This window comes from Polypterus senegalus, chromosome 11 (assembly GCF_016835505.1).
Source record: "Polypterus senegalus isolate Bchr_013 chromosome 11, ASM1683550v1, whole genome shotgun sequence".
NCBI classification, from domain to species: Eukaryota; Metazoa; Chordata; class Cladistia; order Polypteriformes; family Polypteridae; genus Polypterus; species Polypterus senegalus.
In genome coordinates this window covers 61105994-61119544 of record NC_053164.1, presented here as the reverse complement: position 1 = coordinate 61119544, position 13551 = coordinate 61105994, and the positions used below count along the sequence as shown (strand labels likewise).

At 37.4% G+C, this 13551-nt stretch overlaps 1 protein-coding gene across 1 annotated transcript in view; it reads left to right on the top strand.

The window, feature by feature from the left end:
- The first annotated feature begins 2120 nt into the window (after nt 1–2120).
- The window catches only part of LOC120539773, a 34850-nt gene continuing 23419 nt past the window's right edge, over nt 2121–13551 (top strand). Inside the window, exons 1-3 of the mRNA XM_039770157.1 lie at nt 2121–2189; nt 4136–4471; nt 12636–12968. Coding sequence (XP_039626091.1) covers nt 2135–2189; nt 4136–4471; nt 12636–12968 — 724 coding nt within the window. The 5' untranslated portion in view covers nt 2121–2134. The remainder of the gene's footprint in view (nt 2190–4135; nt 4472–12635; nt 12969–13551) is intronic.

The window sequence follows — 13551 nt, the reverse complement described above, 5'->3', positions numbered from 1 at the left end:
TTGTTATTACATTTATTTATTTTTCATATAATACACTGAGTGATCTGGTCATTCATTTATACATTCCGGAATTCATTAATACAGTATAAAAAATCCTTTCAGGTATCTAGCACATGAGCATTAGAGAAAACAAAATGAGAAACCTTGCTGGTGAGAATCACTTCTTTCACAATTCAATCCCCAAATCCACCCACTTTTGAATTTCCGTCTCCTGCTTATGGTAATGATAACCCGTACGTGTTACCGAAACGTTCGTCACAAGGTAGGAAACAAAATAAAAAAAATAAAGCTAAACAAAATCAAGAAAAAAATAATTCATCGTGAAGTGCACTCACACTACATTTTAGGCATATAAATTTGAGTCACAAGTTAACTTCTGTATAGGTTAACAATGTGGGACAAAAAAACCGCAGTATTCTAAGAAGTACCCCATGAAGATAACAGGAAGAACGGGGAAACGCCAGGGTTATAAAGTTCCTGTAAAACAATGTCATTTGTTACATGTTATTACGTATTCGTCACTGTTCTAAACAATATGAATTCCACTTGCGTTACATTTAACTTGACCATCAGCATAGGGGGCACGAACTCATACAGCTGAACAAACAGCCCAAACGTAAGGTGCAGGTTTCCATAAAGCTTACGGTAAGAGCTCTACAATACTACATAAGCACTTCTCTCGAGATTCGCGGCAAGCTCTTTCCCCACCGTCCAGTAGTCCAGAAAGCAGGGGGCTGACCAGGTGTAAAGAAACCAATTCTGTTCAAAGCAGTGACGACATGCAGTGCGAGACACGCGCGAACGAGTAATCCCATACCATTAAATTAGGTTATGGAGTTGAGGGTCCTGGAAAGGCCTGAGCCACAGCTGGAGTCAATATAGAAAGTGACCCATTACAATGTACAAAATGCATATGTGCCATTATTTAAAAAAATATTCAAAAATGTTCAGATTTACTCGGATTGCATACTTAAGGAGGTTCTGTCAATCCATTTAGTTTGTACATCCAATTCAGCATACGGACAGAATAAATCAAATAAAGAAATATTGTATGACAGTTAAAGGAAAATATATTTAAAATACAGTAAAGCTACTTGGCTTTTGTAATTATTAAAATTTGAGGTAGGGATCTACATGGTAATCGGAATGTTGCCAGTTGAAATCCCGTAAACGCCTAAAGTGACTCTACTCCGTTGGGCCCCTGAGCAAGGCCATTAACCTGCAAATTGCTTCGTCCTGGGTATGACGTTAATCTGCATCCAGCCCTGCATGTAGGCCCTCCAACCTGCAGGGGGAAAACCTTGGGGTTGGTGGCAGAATTGGCACTCCAGCCACCACAAAAAAAACCTCACACTGTTCCACTCTATCTGAACTAGTGTGGTGCTGAGTTGTCACCCGTTGCATGGCTGCACTCGGGTCCTAATTCCATCTCCCTAATGTGGGGTCCTGTGTTGGTTTGTCATGTGGCGGCAATGCGGTGTATCAGCGCGTGCTCCTAATACATTTAGAATAGCCGAACTGCCGTACGGTGACAAGAAATCAGAAATAGCAATTATTCAAAGCCAGTTAACTACCCGAAAATCCCGGCTTTTATAAAATGTTAATTAACTAAGGAATTCGTTTCAACCGTTGAACATCCCGAAAAAATATACAAGGGACGCTCAAAAAGTTTCTGCACTTTTTAAACTCTGTTTATTAAGAATTTCTAAAACAAATTACAACACTTTTCTACATAATCACCTTCGTTTGCGGTGCAATTTTCCCAACGTCTTACCAACTTTTTAATGCCCAATTACTACTCCTCACGCCTTCACCGTTTTCAACGAAACTATAAAAGTGCGGAAACTTTTTGAACGTCCCACGTAGATGATTTGCAGCAGCTCTCTTTAAGTCTTCGCATCCATTTTTTTAGGCTGTTCAAGTTAGAGCAGAGAGTAATATGAAAGGTCTGATCAGCAAACCTGTTCTATAGGAGAAGAGCAAAAAGGCACATGAAAAGAACAAGTGAGGAGTGCTGAGACGAGCCAGACAGCTCCGTGGCCTCGCATTTCCGGCATGAGTCACTGAGTAGCGGCTTTACAAATATTTTGAACAGTGTTGATAACAAATGGCATTTTTTTCAAAGCAAATCAACATGACATCTACGAGAATAGCCCGAAAGATCTTGCTGTTGGCAGCACTGATTCAAGGTGAGATAATTGTTATTTTATTTCACTGTTGGAAAAATGTTTCAACCTTTTCTTTAAAATGTCAGTTTCTCTCTTCGGAAAGCAGAGTTGGTCAGTCCTATTAAAAAAGCTTAAATAATATTAAGTAAATAAACACAATATAATTCCTAAAATATATTCATGATAGTAGTATTTGTTAGGCACAAAATGTCTTTTTCCATGATAACGTTCACGAAACAGTTATATTTTTGTTACTGTTCGAAACAGATCCATACGAATCAATCCTAATCACAGAGTAGTAACGATCTGTTTTGGCGGCCTAGAAGTAACCAATTTAAACACCGATTATACCATTTCAATCATTTTATTTTATTTTAAACAAGAATCCAATTCGTGGAGAATACCCTGAAACGCGTGAATAGCTCTATGTTGAGCAGAACTTCAGAAACCAAATGACAAGCCTGTGTCGCGATTAATGCTAACTCGCTTCATAAAGGCTTAACACTGCCGATTGAACTCGCTGCCAATTCTATTATAGGTTTTTGATCTGTCCATAGTTGCAATATATTAAATGTCTAAATATGATGGACGTTTAAAACATTTCCGTAGTTTTATATTTTCGTTGAAAACGGTGAATGCGGGAGGAGTAGTAATTGGACATTAAAAAGTTGGTATGACGCTAGGAAAATTGCACCGCAAACGAAGGTGACTATGTAGAAAAGTGATGTAATTTGTTTTTGAAATTCTTAATGAATAGAGTTTTAAAAGTGCGGAAACATTTTGAACGTCCCTCGTGTTATTGATCAAATCACGTTTCTTTTAGTCCACTAATCAGTGGTCAATAACTTTAAATTGTTACAGCAAACATTTGTAACAGATCATTTCTTTAAGAAAACGATACCATCTCTTCTTTTTTAAAATGGCTTTTCAATTAGGTTGAGTACTAACGGCTCCACCAGAGTGCACATACAAGCAAAAAAAAAAAGGATAGGTAAACGGTATGGTGAAAACATAAACTCAAGTGAAAAAAAACTGTTTGATATGAATTCAATGGAACTCTAAAATACAAGGATAGGTGAATGCACTTAAAGGGATATGTAATCAGTGCTTTTCAAACTGATATCCTGTGTGTCTGAAACAATAATCACCACTGATGTGTCTAAAATAAATAAATGTTGTGACATAATATGCTCAGATACATAAATGGTATTAAGTTAAATCATAGCTAGTCTTCCACTGTCTGACCCGTTTATTCTCATGGATTCAAGATGTACAAGATTATGACATATTATAAAATATACCTCAAACCTATTTAATCCTGTACCTGGTCACGGGGTCTGGAGCCTGTCCCAAAAGCAGCTTTGGACGATGTCCAGTCACATCTTAGTGCATCTCGTTAACTTTGACGTTAACAATTTGGAAACGCCAGTCAACTTAACACACAAGACTTTGGAATGTGGAAGGAAAACCATACACGCACAAACTTAGTAAATAAAGAATAAGGAAAGCAGACACGATATGTACATTATATAATTAAACTATACATTCTGATGGAAGTTGAATGTGGAAGTAAATCCAGAATACCTGAAACAAAACGTACACGCGGGGAAAAATGTACACGCCGTTGACTGACAGCGCCCAGGCTGCTACTGTACGCACTTAGAATTTTAGAATGTTTCAATAGCGTATATTTCACTTGGTCTTCAGCCTCTGGTGGTGTATACGTTTTATAAATTAACCAACAAGTTATTTTAGAACATACTAAGCATTTAGAAGAATGATATTTTTAAAGTGTGTTCGAATTTCACGGCAATTACGTTTGGTTGTTTATGGTGCTCTGGATTTGCAACAGGTGTGGGTCCCGCTTGAACGCTTAAGTATCCTTTTCCAGTTCTCATCATGACTCTCTGTAAAACTTTTTAATATTAGATTACTGATAAAGTATTACAGTATTTGCTCTTTTGCAGCTGTTCTGGCGAAACTACACGTGTCTCAAGACAGGGACGTTCGCGCAGACGATGGAGACGACGCGATTTTGCGGTGCTACTTCACCTGCCAGCAGCCTGTGACTCTCGGCTCATTCAAGTGGTACAAGGACAGAGTCGGGGGCCGAGAAGTCTCCGAGAAAAGCTACCCTAATCGACTCAGCAGAACAGGCACGCAGACATTTCTGAATAAGAAGGACGCTTCAATCACCATACGCCGTGTTTCTTTTCAAGACGCCGGGGTCTACTTCTGTGAAGTCGATTTAGCAGGAGTAGGAAAAGCCAACGGCAGTGGAACGGAGCTGAAAATTAATAAAGGTTCGTGAAAGAACATCGTCAATCACTAACAGATATGTAAATGTATTTGTTTGCATAATGTGCTTTTTTCTTAAATAACCCGTTTTTTATATGTAGGCGGTTAATTGGCGCTGTACCTGCTGTTTCAGGGATATGATTTGGTTATTATAATCCTCCCAATCTAAAAAATTGGGTCTCGGGGCAGCTGGAGCCGATTCAAGCAATCATTGGGCGAAAGACATGAACAATACCTCTGAACAGGGCGCTATCTCATCGCAGGGCAAACAACAAACAGATTTAGCGATGCCAGCTCACCCAACCTGTATGTCTTTGGACTGTCGGAGGAAACTAACAGCACGTGGAGGAAACTCAAACGCAAGCGTGGGTAGAGCAGGCAAACTCCACGCAGGTTGCACAAGGGCCCCGATCCCAGTCTTCTTGTTTCGAGCCATAAGCGCTACAACCTGGCCAAAGTGCTGCCAATATATAAGCCTGAACTATAAACTGACGTAGTTAATGGATGGATGGACTTCGAAATGTATCAGTGATCATATATTGAAAGAGTGCTATTTAAATGTAAATTAGGGTTTAATAAAGCTGGAAGCTCATTTTAAATGAGGTGGCATAGTGATGATGGGGCATTTTATTGAACTTGGGTTCGGATCCCGTCCAACGTAGTGGTAGTCAAGTGTATTCCCTAAACAGTATGTATGTAAATTGAGTGAAATGAGTTTATGCAACTAACCTAAGGAGTTGCGTACCCTGCAGTGTGGTGATTCCTTTTTCTGCATGTCGCCTGGCTTGGCCTTGTCTCCGCGGAACTCTTTTACAAGTTAAGCGGTTTCAGAAAAGAAAAGAATGATTTACCGGTTCAGTTTTGATGAATTCTTGTATTATATATGGTGTTTATAAAGCAAACATTGTTTAAATGATAGGTTGACACGATTTCTTTAGCGAAGTCTAAATGTTTGTGCGCGCTTTTTGTGGGTGTACATTTTTCTACCCTCAAAATAAAAAATGTGCAGGTTTGGTTATTTGGCTACGTGTCTTCTTAGATTGGCTGGCGGATCGTTTAGGAATCTTTAGTAAACCAGACGCCAGTGCTGAACTGGAGAAATGAGCGTGAAAAATAAAAGAAAATAATTTAAACGTTAATTGCAAACGCCCACACCAGACACGTTTTACTTTATTTTTTCATCTAAAAATTGTTTGCATAATCAATCGATCTACAGTACAGTTTTAAACATTTGCAGCATTTCCTGCATAATTATTTAAATTCCAGGCGTGCGATCCTGGTTGGGTAAATGGTTCGGATGTGACCCAATGAGACGGGAGCTCAAAGGCAGTGTTAAAAATTTGGATATTGATTGAGTATATTTTGAAAAAGTTGGATCAAAATAAATGTGTGCAATGCACAATTGTAAGATGAGTTATACAATGTTTCACACGGATATTAAGGAATGAATATTATCGATTACTATATTTCATTCATTATGTATTTTTAATTGAAAGGTCCCATTCTTTACACTGCCTCATATTTTCACTTTACTGAAGAAACTGATAAAATAGGGAGATTTGACTTCACAGCACACATATTTTGAGCAAAAACCTCCAACTTGAAATATATGTACTGATAAATAGCAATATATTTGGAGCATAGCACAACAAAGGATGAAATCATATTGTTAGTATAATAAACTATAAAAGACAAAGTACAAAACATATTGCACATAAGCTGTGTGGGGTTTCAGAATAGTGGGAGTATAAATGCGTTTGTGTTTAAGAGAAAGAATTTTACTTTAAAGAGTATTCTGTAGAGTGTTAAATTCTGTGTTGAAGCACCAGATTTCTGCTTAGTTTAGGGCAGTGGTGGCGAACCTATGGCACGCGTGCCAAAGGGGGCACTCAGAGCCCTCTCAGTGGGCACGCGCCGTCGCCCGAGCACAGAGTTCGTTACTATAAAGCCAGAGGAATGCGGGGCCGGGCTGCTCCCCTCACCGCTCCCCTCTTCACGCGCGCCGGAGGACTTTTCTCACATCACCCGCCCCTCTGCCCAGCAGCCCAATGGGAGCGCTTCCTTCCTCTCCTGTCTGGGGTAAGGCGGGCGGCACACATGCTGCTTGAGGGTGCGGCACGGACTGCAGCCTTTTGAGTCTGTGATTCCCGTGGTGGGGTTGGAGGGATGTGGTATAGTGGGTCCACAGCTCAAAATTGAAAAGGCCAGTTTTAACAGATAATTGCCGCACTCGCGCTTAAAGGGGTTATGGTAGAGTGGCGGAGCGGTTTCCGGGAGCTTTGTGATGCAGGTAGTCCTCGCTTAAGCGCACAGGTAAGAAGTCGTCCACATCTGCAATTATTGCCGGAGTTGCTAATCGCCACACCTGATCCACGACCCCGTAATATATAATGGAAGCTTTGGGGCGGAGCTTAATAGGGAAGACCTGCGTGAAACACTTGAGAGGATCGAAGGGATGACAAAGGACAGCACAGTTAGTTATGAAAATGAAATCCTTAAAGTGTGGAATTCTCTGCCAAATAATCTTAAGTCAATGAAGGCACTTGAGATTGCTTTCCTTACTTTGTTTGGAACAGCTTATGCTTGTGCAGCTGTTTTCAGCTTTGAATTAAATCAAATCTGACACCAGAAACAGACTAACAGATGACCTGAGTGCTGCATGTGTTGCTCTCAAACTTACAAAGTATGAGCCAAGGTTAGACAAATTATCAGCATGCATACAACAGCAAAAAGCACATTAATTGTTCAAAAGCATACCGAATGCAAACTTTTACCTTTCAACAAAAAGTTGTTTGTATCATTGAAAGCTCTGTTATTATGTTTTTCTTTTAAGACAAAAGATGTTAATGTATGAGTTGCTTTTTAAACTAAAAGCTCAGTAGATAGATAGACAGAGCTTCAGTATTGGCAGTTCAGTCCAATTTATCATCCAGCTGCACTCCCAGGTATTTATAGGTCTGTACCCTCTGCACACACTCACCTCTGATGATCACGGCGTCCATGAGGAGCCTGGGCCTCCTAAAATCCACCACCAGCTCCTTGGTTATGATGGTGTTCAGTTTTAGGTGGTATTCAGGTTAAATTGCCAGGTTGGCACTTTGCGATAAATAAGTGGGTTTTGGATTGCAGTTTGGGCACTTGGTTTCAAAATGGTTCGCTATCACTGGTTTAGGGTAATCAATGGTGACTGGTGAATTGAGGGAAGTATGCAGAGAGTAGGTAGGGTAGGATTAAAAAACAACATGTTTTAATTTGCTTTACTCCTGCCATATTCTGTTTATACATTCTGCAGCTTTTCTATGTAGCAAATAACAAATTGTTTAATACTTTTCATTTGGATACTAAAATTAAATCTGAACAGATCTTTAAATTGTTGTGTAATGGTAATTCCTGTACTCCTAACATATATATGTAGTCAGGCACTCCCAACATCTTCAGATACATAATACCTGACATCACAAAGGCACCTCAAAAATATCAAATAATTTATTATCATTGCTGAGTGAAGCTTGGATGTACAGTATGAGGAAAGGAAAAGGTCAGATGGATGAGATGAACATTTAGTAAAGAAGTATTGAAAGGTACTGGAATCAGAGGGTGACTGAGACGTGTTCCTGTCTGCAAGACAAAGCAGGTATTTGTTGTAATATTAAAGTGATACCAGAAGCTACTCTGTTAAAGAATCATACCAAGGGAATTACATATATAAAAAAATAAATGATTGTGTACAATTCAAAAATCCATGTTTAACTGTAAACAGTACATATATTACTCCCAAAAAGAGCAATTTTTCAAGTAAATGCAACCTAGGACTTTATTTTTTAGTAGTTGAATGCAAACTTACTTGCACCTAATGCAGTTGGGGTAGTCAGTGCCTCACATATGTATATACCAGGAATAATCCATTAGAAGATACAGAGGAGTTATATTATAAATGTGGCAACATGCTGTATCAGCACACATGCTCCTAACCTCACTCGCTCACTCATGCATGCTATTGTCATATTGGCTGTCTGACTGGTGAAAGCTTTTGTTTTTCTTAGGTGCCATTAATATTATATATTTTGTATTGATAAAGACTATTACATTTATTTATTTGACTTTGCCTTTATCCATGGTGATTTAAAACATTTCAGATACAATTAGTTACATTTTTATGCTTTTTTCCCAATTTCAGCACATCAGGTGAAGCAACTTGCTCATGGTCACAAAGCAACACTTGAACCCAGAACTTCAGGGATTGAAGTCCAACACTTTAACAACTACAATACACAGCCTTACAAATGTTAGAGTAAATACTTTATACATTTTAAGTTTAGGGTGTTTATGGTGTTGCACATGTCAACAGTTCATGTATTGTTGTGTATTTTTGATGTATATCTGAAGTGAAACATTATTTGGGTATACAGTACTTTATAGTTATAATATTTATGGAACTTTGTAAATTGTCTCCATTTCCATCTTAGCGTGGTAGCAGGGGAGCATTATATTTTATCTGTTGCTATGCACTCCTAAATAAGTTGCTTATGGAAATATTATGGTGTTTTGGACTAAAGAGTAATGCGCAAATGACTATTCTGATACTAAATTATGGAATCAATGAACAATTATTTCCAGACTGTGGTTCAGGTATAACTTTATTGCTACTAAGACTACAAATTTTGATAAATACAGAACACAGCTGTTAACCACCTAGATGCGAGATTTCCTGAGATACAAATCATTTTCTGCTTTTCAGGGTTTTTCATTGCAGAAAGGTAAGATAAAAGTGAGGCTGCGAGATTTAATTTGCTTACTATAATGCAAAATGGCAGCCCTGCTGTTATAAACTATGACTATACTGAGCAAGAGACGGCAGGTGCGTTAAAAATAAAATGACTAATGAACAGTCATATTCAGACACCAGACAAATTTTGCTAAAATTGCTAACACTTGCGCTCAAAAAGTCTTTTCAAAATTTAGTCCAAGGCTAATTTCTATGAAAGAAATTAGGTTCAAGTCAGTTTGATTAAAGATGCAGACAATCTGATTCATTAGAAGAAAAGGATGAAGAAGAGAAAAATTAATATATAATACTTAATGATTTTATAATAAAGCACATTTATCTTTATTTATTTATTTATTTATTTTTGAGCACCTACTCCTGCATCCCACCCAGCAGAAAAAAAATCTGGGGAGAAAACTGTCTGCATGTGTAAACTGCTGCAAAGCAATTAAAGAAAACTGATGATTAGCAGTGCTCTTCACTTGAAATAATGCATCCTTACTCACATTGTTCACATATGTGAAATTTTTATAGAACTACAGTAGTTTCATGCACTTGGCACAAACTGGATTTATGAATGTGTATTAGTAATGTAGAACACTGTATCATCTGCATAGACATATACTTTCCTTATAATTCCCTGAATCTCTAATTGTTTATGGAAATAAATAACAAGGTAGTTATTAATAATAATTCCTTACATTTATATCATGCTTTTCTCACTATTCAAAGTGCTTTAAAGGGTGAGTGGGGAGTCACTTCAACCTCCACCAATATGCAGCATCCACCTGGATAATGCGATGGCAGCCTTTTTTGTGCCAGTACTCTCACCACACATGAGTTATAAGGTGGTGAAGTGAAGAGACAGTTTGCCAGTTAGAAACAGAGGATGACTAGGGGTCCAGAATGAATAGATTGAAGTGAGCAGTTTAGCAAAGACATCAGGGTACATCCTGTTCTTTATGAAGGATGGCCAGGGAGAGTCATGGCCTCGAGTGTATATCTTATCTGAAGGATGCCACCATTTATATAGCACAGTATCACCATTACTACACTGGGTTCACATTCAGACCATAGGTTAATCACCCCCTGCTAGCCTCACCAACACCTCGTCCAGCAGTACCCCAAGCTTTTTTCTAGATTGTCTCCCGTACTGGCTGGGCCTGAACATGCTTAGCTTCAGGTGGATTACTTGTTCTGAAGTGCATTTAATATGGCCAAATGCTAATGGCAATTAAAATTTGTGACATGCAACAACCCTGTTGAGTTTCACATTCTAAAGTGTCTAATGTTTTTACAAATGAGTCCTTAAATGTTTCCTTCCCCATTACTGTTATACTTTTTCTTGAAATGAAAAAGAAAAAAAAACATCTTTTAAAATTTGTGACATTTCAAAATTATTTTATGTTGTCTTTTGCTTTCTTTTCACTTTTGCAAAGTTTCAGACCTTGAGCCACAGGGATGTGTCAGAATAACAGTGTAAATGTAGAAAAAGATACATGGGACTCTCTCTCTCTCTCTAATCCCCCATCACTAATCTCTCTGTTTTGGTCTCCCCAAACAAGACCAGCATCGAACACTTCCAAATTCTTAGTTGAATATCTTTTGACACTGCAGCAGTTTTCAATTATTATTATTATTGTTAGTTCAAGGTGACCACCCCTCAGCAACTTCATTATTCTTGAATGTAAAATATGATGAAGTAGACATGAAAGAAAATAGTATTAACAGTTATGTATAACATTAATTCAAGAAAGTAACTTTAATTTTAGGCAGGGTGCCTCACCTAGTATAAAGAATTTTGAGACAAACAGAATGCAACCAACCAGCAAACCACAGTACCACTACAGAATGAGACTGAGAGAAGAACAAAAGCTAACCATTAACTCATTTTCCTTTTCTTTTATGACAGTACTAGAATAGCTAGAGACCTTATTTAGTAACAAACCCCTAAGCACATACTGACTCGATTGTTGCAAAAGATACCAAAGGACTTCTTTGTGAAACACCCAGAGAGAGATAATGTCTATATGATTGCAACCTGTTCTGAAAAAATGTTTTCACTTTGTCACTATGAGTTATTAAGTGTAAATTGATGGACAAAAATGGCAAAATTATCCATTTAAAGTAAATCCACACACAAGAAAGTGTGAAGAAGTCTGAATATTTTCTGAATCCTGTGTATAGTAAGTGACAGTTTTAATCATTCAGAGAAAAGTTGCACAAACAGTTGTATGTGAAAAAGGATCCAGAGATAAAAATCATGTTTTAGGAGCAAGCAAAAGTCATCACTGATTTGTCAATAAAACTGTCCAAGGCTGAAATACCAGAAAAAAGAACTGTAACCAGACAACTAAGCTAAAACACATTGCTCAGAAATGAATGGTAAAAAGAAAAAACCCTAATAGCACCGAAACCCTAATGAAAATGTTAGGATAGAAGTTTTTTTTTAAATAAATTTCAAAACTAGGATAATGTGCTCATAACAATGATGTGACATGCAATGATGCTGGAATATCATAACTGAAAATATCCTTCCACGGTTACAAAATGACAGCAGGATAGAAAAACAACAATGCCCACATGGCATCAGAAATGGGAAAAGTCAAAATGTTTAAAAATGGACTGTTTAAAAATCTGATAAAAATAAAGTACTCAAATATGCTATGTTTGAATTGTAAAAAAATAAGTCTCATATTATTTATTAGGTTAAGATACCAAATGTGTTAATCATTCTTTTTTTCATTAGGACCAATGGTATACTAATAAATAATCTTCCATATAAGTCCAGTTGCAATTCAAATAATGAAACTCCGTACACATCCAAAGGGTACAAATCCCAGACAGATTTCCAAGCCTGTTTCCAAGGTGCAATGAAGTGATGGACTGGCTCCCCATTCAGGATTGATTCCTATCTTTTACTAATGCTGAAGGAATTGATTGTGGTCACTGTGACGGTGTACTGAGTAATAGATGAAATTACCTAATTAACTGAATCCAGCAACATTTTACATAATTCACCTTATTCAATGCACACTGCCATGATGAATCTGCTTTCTTTCCTGAAATGTTTAGCAAAGAATGACTTTTGTCAACTGACAAAGTACTTTCCTCATTCTTTCAGATATACAGATAAAAGTTTAAAAAATGCAGCTTTTTTCTTCTTAAATTTCACCTGACACTCATTTTCTCAAATGTCTTACTTGTGGATGAAAATGACCAGAAGGAGAGAACCTGAGTCCATATATATATATATATATTTAGTGTTGGTACACATGATGAAGTGACTTGCTATTTTGGTCATATTTCCCAGGTGCCTGATCTTTTCCATATTTGATTTTATTTTCTTTTTTAAACTTGTCAGTGCTTCTTAGTCAGCATACTTGTATATCTTCTCTCTTCAGGCTCAGAACAACTTCAAGTTCATCAGAATCCTAAAGTCACTTTTAATCTGGGGCAGAATGCTCACTTGCCCTGCTGTTTCACTACAAGAAACGTTGCACTGATTGGCTCTTACAAATGGTATAAAGATCACGTTGGAGGGACAGAAGTATCTAATGGAACCCACGGCAAGGCAATTCTGAAAACTAATATTGAAACATTCATTAAAGATAAGAACGCTTCAATAACCATCCTTCAGCCTTCACAAAACGACTCAGGCTACTATTACTGTGAGGTGGACCTGTTGGGTATCGGAAGAGCCAATGGAAGTGGGACTCTGTTGAGAGTAAATGAAGGTACAGTACAGCTGATTTTACACAATTAACCACCCACTGTCTCAAAATGCCTTTTTTACTATAATTGCAAAATGAAAGAGAATAAGAACTATACCTTAATTCTTGTTAAAATTCAAGCATCCACAGAGAAATCAGAAATAAGACGAGGTAAATCTGTGCCAGAATTTCTATTTAGGGAAGAAGGAGTGTGTGAGGAATTGTATACTTTATTGGGAGAATATTTAAAATATTCATCTAATAAGATGATGGAATACAATTAATGGGTAAAAACCTGAGTGCTGCTGTCTGTTTACCTTCATGGTTTCTAATAGGAACATGTTACTGCTCAAAGGTTGATCTTTTATAGTTCATGAGAATTGAAAGAGATTTTCATGTATGTTTCATTTAAGAATAAACTTTGTCACAAATGTTCCTCCTAAAATTCTTTAGGAGAAGTAACTTTAGAAAAAAGGAGACACGAGGTACAACTGAGGTAAAATGAGTCATACTTTAGAATTTGGCTTGAAAAAAACATGTTATACAGTATTTTGTTAGGTCTCATTCTAGTCGTATTTTAATCTCTTTCAAGACTTCATATTTTTTA